Source organism: Typopeltis vanoorti, chromosome 15 (assembly GCF_054136105.1).
Source record: "Typopeltis vanoorti isolate ZY-2024b chromosome 15, IOZ_Tvanoo_1.0, whole genome shotgun sequence".
In the NCBI taxonomy this organism is placed as follows: Eukaryota; Metazoa; Arthropoda; class Arachnida; order Uropygi; family Thelyphonidae; genus Typopeltis; species Typopeltis vanoorti.
This window is the reverse complement of record NC_143563.1, coordinates 32,161,383-32,179,347: the sequence shown is the minus strand read 5'-3', so window position 1 is coordinate 32,179,347 and position 17,965 is coordinate 32,161,383. Positions and strand designations below refer to the sequence as shown.

At 38.3% G+C, this 17,965-nt stretch overlaps 1 protein-coding gene across 1 annotated transcript in view; it reads right to left on the bottom strand.

Moving 5' to 3' along the window:
* The window catches only part of LOC150098575 (cholinesterase-like), a 150,470-nt gene that overhangs the window by 23,620 nt on the left and 108,885 nt on the right, over positions 1 to 17,965 (bottom strand). Inside the window, exon 10 of the mRNA XM_090405908.1 lies at positions 4,099 to 4,404. Coding sequence (XP_090262034.1) covers positions 4,099 to 4,404 — 306 coding nt within the window. The remainder of the gene's footprint in view (positions 1 to 4,098; positions 4,405 to 17,965) is intronic.

Here is a 17,965-nt window from a genome sequence, read left to right as displayed (position 1 = left end):
CAATTTTGATATTGGGTTTAATACCGCTTTCCTTCATAATGTGATCTATATAGATAATGAATAACACAGGGGATAATGTACATCCTTGTCTCACACCAGATTTAACATTAAACCATCTTCCTCTACTTCCTTCAATTCTAACTACTGACTTACAACTTAAATAAAGACTAAGTATTGCTTGATATAATGCCCCATTGACACCATATAACTGCAGCGTTTTGAATAGCTTCTCTCTTGGCACCTTGTCATATGCCTTTTCCAAATCGACAAAACTTAAATACAGATCTTTGTTATATTCCCATGCTTTCTCGACTATTTGTCGTAAAGTGAAGATCTGATCCTGACAGCCTCTATTTGGCCTGAATCCAGCTTGTTCTTCACCAAGCTTTTCTTCCACAATTCTTCTCAACCGTTTCTCAAGTATACTTGCATAGATCTTGCCAGGAACACTCAGTAGGGAAATACCTCTGTAATTCTCACATGCAGTTTTATTTCCCTTTTTATATATGGGTACTATGAGAGCTCTACTCCAATCATCGGGAATTCGTCCCTCTGTCCAGGCTTTCTGAACTATGCAGTGCAGCCATTGTAAGAGTTTTATACCACCATACTTCAGCATTTCTGGTCGAATATCACCTACTCCTGCTGCCTTTCCACATTTCAAGTCTTTGATGGCTTTTTCTACTTCAAGTATGGATATGTATTCCTGACTGCATGCTTGGTCAGTGTTTTTTATCACTGTGCTGTCATTACTGCTTGTTTCATTTAGCAGTTTTTCAAAGTATTTACTCTATACTTCAAGGATATCTTTTTCTCCCATTTTCATGTCACCTTTATCATCTCTAACTCCTTTTACAGCACTCTTTCCTCCATTCCTAAGCTTCTTCAACAACCTCCAGAATATTTTCCCACCTTCTTGATATTTATTTTCTATATTCTTGCCAAAGTCCTCCCATGACTTTTGTTTAGCTAGTTTTACACACTGTTTAGCTTTCTTACATTTGTCTCTATATTCTGTAAGAGTAAAAGCTGACTTATTTGCAGGAACTTTTGATGCTTTCTTCTTTTCCTTCACTGCCTCTTTAACTTCCTGTGTCCACCAGGGAGTTCTGATTTTTTTATCCTTGCACACAACCTCAACACATGCCTCTCTGGCAGAATCAATCAATGTTTTCTTCAGAGTTTGCCACTGAATCTCCAAGGTTTGATTCCTGTTCTCAAACTCTTTCATTTTCTTTTCAATAATCTTTCTGTATTTTAGTCTACAGTTCACATCTGAGAGCTGCTCAACTTTTATTCGCTTTAAAACTTTCTTACATGTTATTCTTTTCAATATGAAATTCAATTTTATCCAGCTCAAGACTAAATAGTGATCACTTCCAATTTCAAATCCTCTGTACACTCTGGTGTCCTGCACCAGGGAGAAAACATCACTATCAACAATAACATAGTCAATGAGACTTTTCTTATTCCTAGCTTCTTCTCTTCATGTGAATTTGTGCACATTTTTATGTTGGAACATGGTGTTAGTAATAACCAGTCCATGTACTGAGCAGAAATCCAACAGATATTTGCCATTATTATTAGCTTTGCTCTTTTCTTCAAATTTTCTCAAAATATTTTTGTATGTCTCATAATCATTTCCTACTCTGCTATTTAGATCCCCAACAAGGACCAACTTTTCCTTTTTCATTGTGTCAGTTGCTTTTTCTAAAGCTTCAAAAAATTACTCCACTTCTACCTTAGTAGAACCTTCTGTGGGACCATAGGCACAAATAAGTCTCATTGTCCAGTTCCCCATTCTCATATTTGCCCACATGACTCTACTTGAGACTGACTGCCATTCAAGAAGATTAGCCTCGTATTTTGTGTTGAACACTATGGCTACTCCTTCTTTTCCTTGATTGTCATTGCCTGAATATAACATTTTGTATTTATTGCTCAGAAAGATCTTACCAGTTTTGGTCTTTTTTGTTTCAGTCACCCCTATTATGTCGATCTGGTACTTATCTAATTCCTCGGCTAGCTCCATTTCTTTGCCATTCAGGCTTCTTACGTGGATAGTACCGATCTTTAACTCTGGTGATGTTAAGTTGGGGTTTGTTTTCAGATTTGTTGCAGTAGCTGACTTTTCGCTGTTCGCCCTGGTTCCCTGGCGAAAACAACGGGGGCCTTGTTTAACCGGGTGATGCCCCAGCCAGCATGAAATTTTGTCATGTTGTACCATCATTTTTATTTTGGTTTAACCAATAAGAATACAATTTGGTCGGCTAAATCCCAAATTGCCAGCCCATCCTCGTTCGTTCAGTATCAAAGTAGATACCCAACAGGGTGCACCACGAGAAGGTGAGGATTGGACATTAGGTCAGAAGCCCTGGTCGGTTCTCCGCATTCCTTTAAAGGCTATGTGGAGGTCTCCTCTCAGTTATACAGCTTTGACCCTTAAGCATATATGATTTAAATTTAAAACTGCAAGGAAAAGATCAGATCATTACGAAATGTGTGACCAAGTTAAGGCATTCAAATGTAAACTAGTTCTTTGGGAAAAGCAGTTGAAAAATGAAGATTTAACGCATTTTCCGACATGCAACATGAACAAATCAAGTTTAAGTGAAACTGCATCGTATCAAAATACGCAGAAAAAATTGTAAGCCTTAGAACTAAATTTGAAACAAGGTTTGCAGATTTTGAATTTTTGGAAGACAAGTTTTCTTTTGTTTTCTTCGATTTTTTTCAATAAATATTGAATGAGTACCTAATCAAATGCAAATGGAGGTAATTGAGATCCAGTGCAATTCAGATTTGAAGGCAAAATTCAGTGAAGTTGGCGTGCCTGGATTTTACAAATATTTACCTGCCAGATGTAAAAATACTCAAAAATTCGCATATGAAATTATATCCATGTTTGGAAGTACTTATTGCTGTGAGCAGTTATTTACAATTATGAAGGGAAATAAGTCTCCTGTCAGATCCAGAATTACTGACATTCACCTTGGATCAGTTTTAATCACTGCGAACAAGATTTTCCCCGAAGTAGGAAAGATAGTAGCAGAGAAGAGATGACAAGTGTCAGGGAGAAAACATTAATTTTATCATTGTTCTTGTTCTTTTTTTTATACTGTACTTTTCAAAATAAACCTGCGTTTTTATGAAAATTTAAGTTTTTGTTTTTTGTGGCCCACATAAACTTAAACCTCGTTTATTTGGCCCGTGTTAGCCTTTGAGTTTGACATGCTTGCATTAAAGGGTTATCAGAAAAAATCAATAGAATCCTACACCATTATAATCTCAATGCCACTTTTAAACCACCTATAAAATTAAAAAACATATTCAACTCCTCTAAGGATCCTCTCCTCCCATTGGCACATTCTGGAGTTTATTGCTTATATTGGTGAAACTGGATGTACAATTCCTATACGTTAAAAAGAACACAAAAGACACATTAAATATAACAATTTTGGTGAAGTAGTCCTCTCAGATCACGCTCTCAACACACTACACAAATTGATTGGAAAAGTACCTGCTCTTTACATCATACAAAAACCTGGTATGAAAGAAAATTTAAAGAAGCCTGTGAAATTCTAATGAACCCTAATCTCAACAATAATGGTGGCATAAAAATTCCAAGAATTTGGATGGCACATATTCAGCCTACTTAGTATCTACCATAATTTAGGACTTCAAGCAATTTTCAGCTTTTATTGGAAACTATTCCATAACAATTGGTTGAAATTTATATGTATAATCACAGTTTTTTTTATTATTATTATTTTCCAGAAGGGATTATAAAAAGAGTAGAAGGTGAGAGGAGGATGAGCCAGAGGCCATCCCTGGAAGTTATGTAAGAGTGTGATGAAGAGGAGTGGTGAAAAGTAACTGGTGTATGTGCAAATGTAAACATTTTCATTTATTATTTTTATTGTTTGGTTTATAGAAATCTACTCACAAAAAGTTGAAACTTACTGCCCACAATCGCAACTGAGCAGTAAAAAAACTTAATTTCAGGAAAATAGCTAATGAAATTTCTGCATTAGTCACTCACTATGCAAACTATAAAAAGAAATCACATACAAATAACAGACAGAAAAATTAACGTACTTGTTTGCTCGACAGTAAAGGCAGCAAAACAGAAGAGTAAAGAAAATAAAAACTCCTGCTGCTCCCACTGCTCCCCATAGAGACGCTTTATATATCACTTGCTCTTTCTGCAATGGAGGCCAAGTAGGTATAACTTTATGTATAAGAACTGGTATGTAATCATTCCAAAACTGGCATTCCTTCTGACGGTAGTTTCTTCTCATTACAGTAGTTATATTGGTGGTGTTAATAGATAGATACTGTAGGTTCTTTGGAGACACTGGTTCCCACATTATAGTACCAAACAAACTAGTAGGAGTCGGATTACTATAAGGAAGTTAAAATTAAAATATTTAAACACAAGTCAATGACATTAGGAAATTTCAAAATAATAATAATAATAATAATAATACATAAAATAAGTTAATACAGAAATTTGTTATATTTTCTATCAAGAATGATTTTAATTTTGATAAACATACAGAGATCTAGTTTTCAAATTTTTTTCACAATGGAGATCCATCATATTTTAAGTGATGAGCATTTAATGGTAAAATTCTTTTTTGTTGATCTATAATAGTAGGCCCTAATATCCATCAGTTTAGTGCCTTATGTAATAGTTTAATGTGCATAACTTAGCAATTATTCTCTATATTATTCATGCAGTGAGATGTATCCATACTGAGAATTTCAAAAAAAAATCTCAAAATAATGGCAAAAAGGTGTTGCTGTACACTTATCTTCATAAATTTGATAGTTAATCTCGGCTGTTTGGAAAAGTTGCTTTGCCAAACAGCCAAGTTACAAGAATGAAATATTAAATGCATGGTTAAAATCAACAGACCATAAGAGTTGCTTTTCCCACAGGTGCTTTATTAGAAAGTAAAAAGTTTTTTAGTGATATTTATAAAAGTTTTATATAATTCTTGAGGATGTATGAATGATGCTAATTTTGTTAAGTAAAACATTTTAAATTTTCATTTTATTAATTATACTAACCAAAACAGTAGTGATTAGTGAAATTAAAATTATTTCTTGAAAAACTGAATTTAATTCATAAATTATGGTCAATTCTCATTATAGCAAACTCAGAAGGACCAAAAGAATAGTTCATTATGGTGGACTACAAGCAAACTAACTGCAAACTTTTTTTTTTTAAGTTTGTTAAAGTGAGTGAGCTCACTATAATGAGTTTTGGTACAATAAGAATTGACTCTATCTCAAATTCTTTTAATTTTGAAAAGTTCAACTACAACTGAATTTGCCCTAATTTTTAGACCTAATTATTTTTTTTCTTTTCTATTGGCATAGCAGTCTCATGACAAGATTTCACATACATGGCACATGATTTAAAATTATATTTTAACTTTATATTTGAAAAGGTTTCAGATGGATATTTACCCAAAGAATAGCTTTGTTTGTATGTATGTAAATGCCTCGTATTAACTATGTGGGTTTGGAATGCATACAAAATCCCAAATTATGTCATTCTGCAGTACAGCATCATGACTTACAGATGCTAGTTATATTTTAGGTTATACATATTAATTTGCCATAAATTACTTGCCTAGTTTTAAAGAAATCTATCTACGTTCAGATATATCTGAATGTAGATAGGTCTCTTTAAAACCAGGCAAGTAATTTATGGCAAATTAACCTCTCAGAGGAAACTTTATAAGACTTTTTTTTCTTTCAGATAAGACTAACCTAATTAGAAACAGATCAAGTGAATAGACTATAAAGACAGGATTAACTACCTTATCCTAGAAAAAAAAAAATTCATCTGATGCAAGCATTATGTAACAGATGCAGGCTTTCATTCATATAAGGCCTAATGGCTTAACATGTGAATGAAAAATGGTAAGGACACATTTATAGGACTAATAGGCCATTCTCTTCTAGATTTATATTACAAAGTGATGTTAAGGTTGTTTTATCAAGTCAAATTTAGTTTCTGCAGCTACTGACAGTCTCCTTAGAAATATTTTATTTTTATTTCAAACAAAACATTACTTGTTTGCTCAAATAGTTGTATTCTCACAATTTTACTTAAAAAATCCTTAATGAGAGCTAACATAATGAAATGAGGTAATTAGGTATACTGAAGCTGATTTGGACACAGCAACATTTTCTATTATGGGAAAGGGGGTGTTCCAGAGGACAGAGGTAGATGGAACAAATGAAGAAGAAGAGAAGCAGGTTCGATAAGTTTGCAGTTCTACTGAAAAGAGATGTTGGGCAGTTGCTGGTCCTGTTTTAACAGGCCCAACAGCAAATGGAGAAACGATATTTGCAAATTCACTGGAGTAGTGACCATGGAAGTACCTGTAGAAGAGACAAAACAGAAATACTGCATCTGTGATAGAGGTTGGAGTGAGCCTGTGAAGGAAGGGTGATCTATTAACTGAACTACTCTCCTCTGGACAGCATCAAAAATTTTTAAGGAGGTTTTAGGTGCACCATCCCAAATGTGTGAACAGTATTCTAAGGAATATATTTGGAATGTATACAAAGGGTTAATGTAACATAGTATAACATAAATGAAAAGATCAAGGAATACAGAGAGAAATGGAAAGAATATCTAAGATAGAAAGATATCGGCTACCAAAGAGGTGGACAGATATAGACCAAAGGGGGGGGAGGAAGAAAAGCAACAAGATGGAAAGACCAGTGAAGCTGGAACAAGCAAATGCTTAATCCTTGAAGAGAAGAAGATATAGGGTTAGTAGCTGAATGAGTGTAAAATAACTTCTTGAGTGGAAAAGCATGCCTAATTTCTTAGAAGATAAAAAAAAAGCTACTGATATGATGTGTTTATGCCAGGAGAGGCTAAAGGTAAATATCAGTCTAAGGAGAGATAGTTCATCCTGTCTGATGATGTGCATATTACTGAGGATAAGGGAAGGCGAGCTGAGATCCCTTTTGTGAGAGAAAAGACAGGACCGCATTTTGGCAGTATTGTAGGTAACTAGGTTATCCTTGTTCCATACCACCAAAGGATAGTATGGTTGCAGATGGCCTTGATGTAAGGGATGTCTGGGAGCTACATGGTGTGTGTTAACAGTAGGATGAATGGAAAGTGCTATTGTAGGCACAGCTATGGATAGGATTTGTAGTGATTGAGAATAGGTCATTTTTATGTATAAGACAAAGAGGGTAGGTGCAAGAACAAAGCCCAGGCCACATCTGCATTGGTGGAAAATCTCAAAGAGAGGGTGCCATCCACCATGACATGCAATGAATGACCAGAGAGAAAGCTGGCAGTCAGAGGACAGGTAGACCAAAGGAAAGCAGTTTGCAAAACAGGTCTTGACCAAATATGATCAGAAGCCCTGGAAATATGAACAGTGACAGCACACATTCATCTGAACCTTTCAATGGCACATGTACAGTGGTGGGTGATGTTAGCTAAGATAGCAGTCATGGATCTTGATTGGTGGAATCCATACTGGTGTTTGAGGTAATGTAGAAGTTAACTATTGATAACTCTCTATATTATTTTGGAGAGGATTGAGGTGATAGCCATTGATCAGTAGGCTTTTGTCTCCCTCTTTTGGAATGAATTGGAGATCTGCTTACTTCCCTGAGATAAGGTGCTAACTGAGTATAGAAGATTGAAAAGACAGTAGAGGCAGGTGTTAGCTCTGAAGCACAATGTTTGAGTACAATAGGAAAGATACCATTGGGAACCATATGACTATATAATATTCAGATTGTCTAATATTCTTATGTCTTTGTGCTGAAAGACCACAGGAGGCATATGGTGATTGGTTGCTGGTAATAAAGGAGGTGATTTGCCTTCGTCATCTATGCAAAAGTTAGAGGAAATGAGTGATGCCAGGAGGTCAGTTTTTTCTTTGGATGCTGTAACAGTGGTACCATCTGGATGGGAGAGAGAGGTGGAAGCACAGTGAGCAGAAGTTGCGTCCGATGACTTCTGCAAGGAACAGAAGGCACAGCTTCCACTCGGACAAAGGATGAATTTTCTGCTGTCTTGATGAAGTTTAATTTGCTGATAGTCGATTTACATTTATTGTGTGCTCCTGCATAGGCTGAGTATGAAACTGGAGTTCATGAAACTGCTTTCACACATCTTCTGTTGAACCATGGCTTGGAAAGTGGATGGGAATTTTGGATGGAATAGAGAATGATTGCCTTCATGTTGTCTAATATTCCAGAGGCCAGTGGGGATGATTTCTGTGACTTGCTCAGTGCAGGTGTCTGGGTCAGAACAGCAGAAGTAATAGTCATGCCATGGAAAAGAAGAGTAGTAGTTCCAAAGGTCATCCCACTTAATATCTTGGTAGTTCCAAAGGACTTGAGGTTGGGTGTGGTTAGGGGAGGGGCATTCTGTGAGATTGGAAACTTGATTGTGGCCTGAGTTCTTGAGAAGAGAACTAGTTAAAAAAAAAAAAGATTAAGGCTATTGGGAAAGTAGAGGAGATTATTTGGAATTTGGGTGGATAGCTGAACAATTTGCATTAGATCACAGCTTACAGCAAAAACAACTCTAACTCGGTCCTCTTTTGAATCATGCCCTGCTTAAATGGTAGTGTTGGAGAAGAGGAATGGGTTATCGTTGTGGACATTCCTTGGAGGATGATTTTGCTGTTTTGGATAGCTGGACTGAAGATGGTAGTGTTTCATAGAGAGGAAGGTGAAGAGGTCAGAGTAGTTTTTAGTGTTTGTTTGGAGACTGGTAAATGCAGCAGATCAATGTGACTAAGTGGGGCAAGGAAAGCTTCAGCCAGAGTAGGTCAAAACCAAGGGGTTCTAAATTTGGCATTCTGGCAGGCAATGTCAGAATGCACAAAGACACAGGTGCCACCCTTGTGATGAGATGATTCATGAAGAATATAATTTGAGCATTGCAAGTGAACTATGTTGGATGTAGCTACAATTTAGGTTTCTGTTAAGAGGAGGTCTGGTTTGGATGTCTGTAAGTGGTGATGAATGTCGTTTATGTTGGAATTTATGCTACAGATGTTTGTAAAGTGGATATGGAAATGATTTTTTTTTTTTTTTTTTTTTGGTAGCAGTTCTGGTATGTTTGGAATATTGTATATGGTTTGATTTTTTTGGATGAATTGGTTCAGAGAGATATATTTTGTTTGCAGTGTTGCCATCATCATTTGTCTGTTTCATGTTGGAGGCTTAATGGATTTTTTACAACACTCAAAAAGAATTAAAATAGAATTTAATACTTCCTATATTTCGTCCTAGTCACTAGGACATCTACGGGGATTACAAAAACAATTAATGTAACATATACACAAATAACATACAATACTAAGCCCAACCACGTGGGTGACACTAAAGTCCTATCTAGGTAGAGTGCCCTCTAAGGGCAGTAGTGGGTGGCCTGGGACGTAAGGTGGGAACTCTGGTGATGAGTGTTTCCCAAATCTTCGGAAGCTTAATGCAACCATATTTATTGAGATTTGGTTGGTTTTTGAGAGCTGCTGCTGCTTCTAAGAAAAGTCTCTCTTTCTTGAATTTGCTGTGGTGGAGCATGGTGGTTTTCTTCCATGATACCCTGTGGGTGGTGTCCAAAACATAGTCAGCCAAGCCTGAATGGCCATAGTTGTGTTTGAAGATGTAAGACTTGTATTCCTCTAGACGGATGGATGCTGATCTGCCTGTCTGTCCAAAGTACGCCAGCTTACAGGAACAGGGTACTTTGTAAACTCCAGGCAGAGAGAGACGAGGGAGCTGATCTTTCGTACAACAGATAAGAGTAGCCAGTTTGCAGTGGGGCTTATATGCTGTGTGTAGGTTGTACTGTTTTAGTATCTTGGCTATTTTTTCGGATGTGCCACGGATATAGGGTATGGTGATGGCATTTTTAAAATCTTGTTGACGAGAAGGACGGGGAATGGGGGAGGAGTTGATTATTTTTTTGATACTGTGATCGCCGTAGCCATTGGAGAGGAAAGTGCTGTGTATGTGGTTAAGCTCAGTAGTGAGGGCGGTTCCACTGGAACAAAGATTGTGGGCTCTCTTGGTAAGAGTTTTAATAATGCCATATTGTTGAGAGGGGTGGTGGTGGGAGAGTTTGTGAATGTATCTGCCTGTGTGTGTGTGGGTTTTCTGTATACGGTGAAGGTAAGTGTATCATTAGGCAGGCGTGTGACTAAGGTGTCTAGGAAGGGTAAACAATTGTTCTTTTCCTTTTCCATAGTGAACTGGATTCTTGGATGTAGACTATTGAGATGACTGAGGAAGGAGTCTAACGTGTCTGGGCCATGAGGCCAAATAGAGAACACATCATCTACATATCTTAGCCAGATAGAAGGTTTGAGTGGGGCTGAGTCTATGGCTCGTTTTTCGAAATCTTCCATATAGAAATTGGCAAGGGGGGGTGAGAGGGGGGAACCCCAGTTCCCTCTATCTGCTTGTAGATTTTGTTGTTCCAAGAGAAATACCCAGAGTTAATGGCAAAGGAAAAGAGATCTAAGATGTCAGAGGGAAAAACGTTTTCTAAGAGAGATAAGGTGTCAATTAAGGGAATATTGGTAAACCAAGAGGAGATATCAAAGCTTAACAATATGTCTGTCTTATTCAAGGTTAAATTTTCTGTGAGGGCTTTAAAGTGTGTCGAGTTTTTTATATAGGAAGGGGACCTTCCGGTGAGGAGGATCAGAGAGTTGGTCAGCTGTTTAGATAGTCTATAGCAAGGTGCATTGGTAGCATCTACTATAGGCCTGAGTGGGGAATTGGGTTTGTGGATTTTTGGTAAACCGTATATTCGGGGGGGACGGGAGCGGAAAGGTTTAAGTTTTTTCGTGACATCAGGGGGCCAGGAAGTTACTTTTTTGAGTAAAATATTTAGTTTCTTAACTTGTGTTTTTGTGGGGTCGTGTTCTAGCGGGATGTAGGTTGCGTGATCGCGGAGGATAATGTTCATTTTACGATTATATTCACTGGTATTAAGAACGACTGTGGCATTACTCTTATCCGCTCTGGTGATGACGATACTTTTTTCTTTACGTAGTTTCAGGAGAGCCGTGCGTTGGGCATATGATAAATTACTTTTCGGCGGCGAAGAATGCACGAGGATGTTGGCTACGTCAAGTCTGATGTTGTTAGCTATCTCCGACGGTAAGTGACTGATTCCACGTTCGATGTTCACCATTACTTCAAGCACCGGCACTTTCTTCGGAGCGACGGTAAAATTACGGCCGAGGCAAAGGGCGCTGACGGCATCGTCGTTGAGCCTTTTGGAAAAGAGGTTTATTACTGTCTGGAGCGGTTGAATTTGTGGTTGTGGTTTGTTTTTCACAAGGTTGCTATATTTCTTGATGTGTTTATTTTTTATTTTTTGGAATTCTCTCCGTGCGGAAGTTTCCGAAATGCCAGAGAGAATCGACCAAAGTTCAGCGTTAAGAACGGTGGAGAGCTCTAAATGTAAGGAGCCAATGGCGGCGTTCGTCACTGCGAGGGTAGCACGTGTAGAGGCGATTTGCTCGCGGAGTAATGCCTGGCTGGCATGGTTATATATACGAAGTGCTTTTTTGGAATGGAAATTGATCTTCATTTTAACGCAGTTTGGTATCACTCTCGTATCCCGACATCGTTTTAAAAAGGCCAGCCTATTTAGTTGACTATATAGTCGTAGTTTTGACTTACCGTATTACTTGGATTTGCGTGCTAATTCTTCTCCATGGATGATTAGAATATGTGTGTAGAGGCTTAAGTGCTGTGAGGACATCATGTTGGAGGCTTAATGGATTTTTTACAACACTCAAAAAGAATTAAAATAGAATTTTTTTGAGAATTCTTTTTGAATGTTGTAAAAAATCCATTAAGCCTCCAACATGATGTCCTCACAGCACTTAAGCCTCTACACACGTATTCTAATCAACCATGGAGAAGAATTAGCACGCAAATCCAAGCAATACGGTAAGTCAAAACTACGACTATCTAGGCAACTAAATAGGCTTGCCTTTTTAAAACGATGTCGGGATACAAGAGTGATACCAAACTGCGTTAAAATGAAGATCAATTTCCATTCCAAAAAAGCACTTCGTATATATAACCGTGCCAGCCAGGCATTACTCCGCGAGCAAATCGCCTCTACACGTGCTACCCTCGCAGTGACGAACGCCGCCATTGGCTCCTTACATTCAGAGCTCTCCACTGTTCTTAACCCTGAACTTTGGTCGATTCTCTCTGGCATTTCGGAAACTTCCGCACAGAGAGAATTCCAAAAAATAAAAAATAAACACATCAAGAAATATAGCAACCTTGTGAAAAACAAACCACGACCACAAATTCAACCGCTCCAGACAGTAATAAACCTCTCTTCCAAAAGGCTCAACGACGATGCTGTCAGCGCCCTTTGCCTCGGCCATAATTTTTCCGTTGCTCCGAAGGAAGTGCCGGTGCTTGAAGTAATGGTGAACATCGAACGTTGAATCGGTCGCTTACCGTCGGAGATAGCTAACAACATCAGACTTGACGTAGCCAACATCCTCGCGCATTCTTCACCGCCGAAAAGTAATTTATCATATGCCCAACGCACGGCTCTCCTGAAACTACGTAAAGAAAAAAGTATCGTCATCACCAGAGCGGATAAGGGTAATGCCAGAGTCGTTCTTAATACCAGTGAATATAATCGTAAAATGAACATTATCCTCCGCGATCGCGCAACCTACATCCCGCTAGAACATGACCCCACAAAAACACAAGTTAAGAAACTAAATATTTTACTCAAAAAAGTAACTTCCTGGCCCCCTGATGTCACGAAAAAACTTAAACCTTTCCGCTCCTGTCCCCCCCGAATATACGGTTTACCAAAAATCCACAAACCCAATTCCCCACTCAGGCCTATAGTAGATGCTACCAATGCACCTTGCTATAGACTATCTAAACAGCTGACCAACTCTCTGATCCCCCTCACCGGAAGGTCCCCTTCCTATATAAAAAACTCGACACACTTTAAAGCCCTCACAGAAAATTTAACCTTGAATAAGGCAGACATATTGTTAAGCTTTGATATCTCCTCTTGGTTTACCAATATTCCCTTAATTGACACCTTATCTCTCTTAGAAAACGTTTTTCCCTCTGACATCTTAGATCTCTTTTCCTTTGCCATTAACTCTGGGTATTTCTCTTGGAACAACAAAATCTACAAGCAGATAGAGGGAACTGGAGTTCCCCCCTCTCACCCCCCCTTGCCAATTTCTATATGGAAGATTTCGAAAAACGAGCCATAGACTCAGCCCCACTCAAACCTTCTATCTGGCCAAGATATGTAGATGATGTGTTCTCTATTTGGCCTCATGGCCCAGACACGTTAGAATCCTTCCTCAGTCATCTCAATAGTCTACATCCAAGAATCCAGTTCACTATGGAAAAGGAAAAGAACAATTGTTTACCCTTCCTAGACACCTTAGTCACACGCCTGCCTAATGATACACTTACCTTCACCGTATACAGAAAACCCACACACACACAGGCAGATACATTCACAAACTCTCCCACCACCACCACCCCTCACAACAATATGGCATTATTAAAACTCTTACCAAGAGAGCCCATAATCTTTGTTCCAGTGGAACCGCCCTCACTACTGAGCTTAACCACATACACAGCACTTTCCTCTCCAATGGCTATGGCGATCACAGTATCAAAAAAAATAATCAACTCCTCCCCCATTCCCCGTCCTTCTCGTCAACAAGATTTTAAAAATGCCATCACCATACCCTATATCCGTGGCACATCCGAAAAAATAGCCAAGATACTAAAACAGTACAACCTACACACAGCATATAAGTCCCACTGCAAACTGGCTACTCTTATCCGTTCTACGAAAGATCAGCTCCCTCATCTCTCTCTGACTGGAGTTTACAAAGTACCCTGTTCCTGTAAGCTGGCGTACTTTGGACAGACAGGCAGATCAGCATCCATCCGTCTAGAGGAACACAAGTCTTACATCTTCAAACACAACTATGGCCATTCAGGCTTGGCTGACCATGTTTTGGACACCACCCACAGAGTATCATGGAAGAAAACCACCATGCTCCACCACAGCAAATTCCAGAAAGAGAGACTTTTCTTAGAAGCAGCAGCAGCTCTCAGAAACCAACCAAATCTTAACAAATACGGTTGCATTAAGCTTCCGAAGATTTGGGAAACACTCATCACCAGAGTTCCCACCTTACATTCCAGGCCACCCACTACTGCCCTTAGAGGGCACTGTACCTAGATAGGACTTTAGTGTCACCCACGTGGTTGGGCTTAGTATTGTAAGTTTTTGTGTGCATGTTACAGTAATTGTTTTTGTAATCCCCGTAGATGTCCTAGTGACTAGGACGAAATATAGGAAGTATTAAATTCTATTTTAATTCTTTTTGAGTGTTGTAAAAAATCCATTAAGCCTTCAACATGATGTCCTCACAGCACTTAATCCTCTACACACGTATTTGTCTGTTTCATTTTTCATTTATGTTTATTGTTAGATGAAAGGAACTCATACCAGTTAACTCCTAAAACTATTTAAATGAAGTCTCTCTCTCTCTCTCTCTCTCTCTCTTATAGTGTATGCTACCTGTCCCTCAAAATCATCCCACACATTTTACACTGCACTCCTTTCTCCTCACACAGCTTTGATAGCATCTTGTTCATGATTTTTGCTAACCATCTCAACTGGTCACTCTCATGCCTAGGAAATTATACGGCAGCAAGAAAGCATTTGTATATTTATATACAAATATAAAAATTTAATATTGTGCTGTCAGTCAGTCACACACACTCTTTGTATCTGCCATTCGTGAGAAAAAGAGTGCAACTGACTTTTTATCAGTTGCACTTTCTCACCTACACTAACAGTCACGCATTCTCTAAAAGAGAAAACCTCATAGTCGATGAACATACCACACTAACTACATACCCATACTCACTCACTTTTCTTATTCAATCTCTCCATATACATACACCCTCAACATCTCCTGTGCATACATATTACAGTCATGACACTGTACCATTTTAAAATAATACTCATGACTCATGTTATCTTTCATGCTTACCTACATAATGACCTCATTCACACTGAAATTTTGTCTCTGATCAATGAATAAAAAAACACAGAAATTAATCACTACACAATCTAAAATTCAACCACATACCAATCTCAGCTAAGAATGATTTTCAACTAAAAATTACAGATAGCACTACACAGCATACATGAAAATTTATCTTATCATGCTGCATTCACTATTTTTTTTTTATTATTTTTTAGAAATGAATTCCAAATACTAAATTTGAGATGTCTTTTCTTTGGACAGGATATTATGATAGTGATACGTGAAAAAAAGCTACATCGTTACTAACTTCTTATCAACAATTTTCCTCCACATTAATCTGTTATCTGTATAACTCCAATATTATCAGATGTTATATTGTCCATATTGTCCTTATAAGGCACTTCTTATTGTATCAATCAATCTAGATCTTGTTCTTCTTCTGGGTCTTTTTTCTGCCATTAAAAGACACTTGTTTTGCTCACTTTTCCTCTCCCATTCTGTTTAAGTGACCATAATACCACCTGAGATTAGCTCTGCTAACACATTCCTAAATGCTAACAATGTCAATTTCTTTCCTGATATTCTTATATTTAATATAATACTGCCATTAATGACATCTCATTAATCTTGCTCAGAACTCTCATATATGTAGTCTTCAATCTTTGATGAAGTGTTATTTATGAGACAGATCTAAGATGTATATGTTAACATTGTTTGAACACTCTCTTGTATATACAGCTGATTAACGATTTGACTAATTTCATCCTCATTCCATATAAATTGTCATTGTTTAAAGAATTTAATCAAAAGGACTTTGTACAGTGAAAAGTCTGTGAAATGTATGCATGCATTACCGAAGGTACTGGAATTTGGTTTGAAAGTGATGGTGGTGGGAAAGTGTGCTGGAAATGTATGAGAGTGAGGATCAAAAGTGTGTCTCAGGCTGCAAGATTGAAGTAGTGGATGGAACTCAGAATACGACTGAAAACTGTGATATAATGGGAGATAGCATTGAGAGTGAGATTAAATGCGACACGGTTGAAAGTGAGAGTAAAAGTGTTGAACGAAAGAATAGTTTGATTGATGTAAAGAATGAAGAGTTGGCTGCAATGAGGGAGATAGTTCGGTGGCATGGCGTGATACATAGGGCAAAGCGGTAGCTAGAGCGATTGCATAAACGTCTAGTGAGTGAATCGGCTAATAACAAAAAGAAAGAAGTGCGAGAAAAGAAATATGAGGGCATGACCGAGAGAGAAAGAAAAATTAAGGAGCAAGTGTTATAAGGCGATTCAATCATAAAAAGGTGTGATCAATGAGAGTTTGACAACATTGTGCTTTCCTGGTGCAAAAATTAATTATTAATTTTTGAGTTATTACTAACCTACTCTTTTGTGCTATTAGAGCACAAAAGAAAGAAAGGATCGTAGTGGCCTGAACGAATGATTTAAAAGGAGAAAAGTATGGTATGAGAGATTACATGAAAGAATTGCAGGAAGAATTCCAGCAATTTTTTCATGTCCTCTCCATGTCCTTTCATGTCCACTGTGGCAACAGAGTTAAGATAGTGAATCTGTTACCAAGGTATGACAGAGTAGAGCTGAAAAGGAGGGCCATAATAGCAAATGACTCGATGTGTAGGTTATGCAGGAGTGGTGGTGTAAAGTTTGATGGGCGAAAGGACTTATACAAGAAGGATGATTTTCATCTGAATGAATTTGGTATTCAGAGACTCGAAAAAGTGTTGTTGAATGAAGTGAAAGGGGATGTGCAGAATCGGGGAAACCAGAGCTTTTGGGAGGGGGGGGAGTACAGGTAAGCCATTGAGTGGATATGTAAACATCAGTGAGACAGTTGGGTGTAAGAATGTGTATAATATGCTTAAGTTAGTACCACTGGTAACAAACTGGAATGGGATGGTTGATATAAAGCATCAGAATAGGAGTGGGTCTAAGGGACTTTTCCACTTTATGTACACTAATTCCAGGAGCATTAGGAACAAGCAGGAGGAATTTTTCACATTGGTTGGCTCATCCCAACCAAAGATTATTGGCATTAGTAAGACATGGCTAACAGAAGATGAATGATATAGTTAGTGGGATAGAATGTGAAAGGTATAGTGTGTTCAGGAAGGATACAGAGAAGAGAATGGGGGAGGAAGAGTGTTATTCATGATAGCCAATGAACTGCAACCAAAGAGAGTAGAAGTTCAACTGCAGGATAGTGAAAACAGCACAACTGAAGCTATTTGGTGTCAGAATGAGGCCAGCAGAACAAAATATACAGTTGAATGCTGCTATAGACCAGAGGATGGAAAAGATGGAGATAGTATGCATCAGCAAATAGACTCAATGAGTGCAGGACAGGTAATTATTATGGGGCATTTCGACTATGGTAACATAGACCGGAAGGAGAGGACACATAGGAGGAAGGAAATGGATTTTATGCAATTACTAAGGGTTAATGGTACCAGATGCTGGACCATGCCTTACTTCATGTAATATACATCTGTTATATTATTCTGTAGACTGATCCCTCCCCTTCTTTCTTTGCTTCTTTCTCCTCTCTACTAGGGGTGAATCTTTCCTATCTTGCTAAGTCATTTTGTCTTATGCAGCCACTGAAGGAGGCAAGCTAGCCTCAATAGGTGCCGGTCTCAAGCCCGAATAAATGGCGAGGGTTGATGTCAGGAAGGGCATCCGGTCATAAAACTTCACTGCCAGCTCTAGCTATGATATGAGTCAAAGAGAAAATGATATAAGGGCTAGGGCGTACCCCTTAAGCAACGTGCAGCCACATCGCCCTACAGCTGCGAGAAGTGGACGAGGGCTACCGCATCAAGGGTGGGTGCGGTTAAAGAAGCG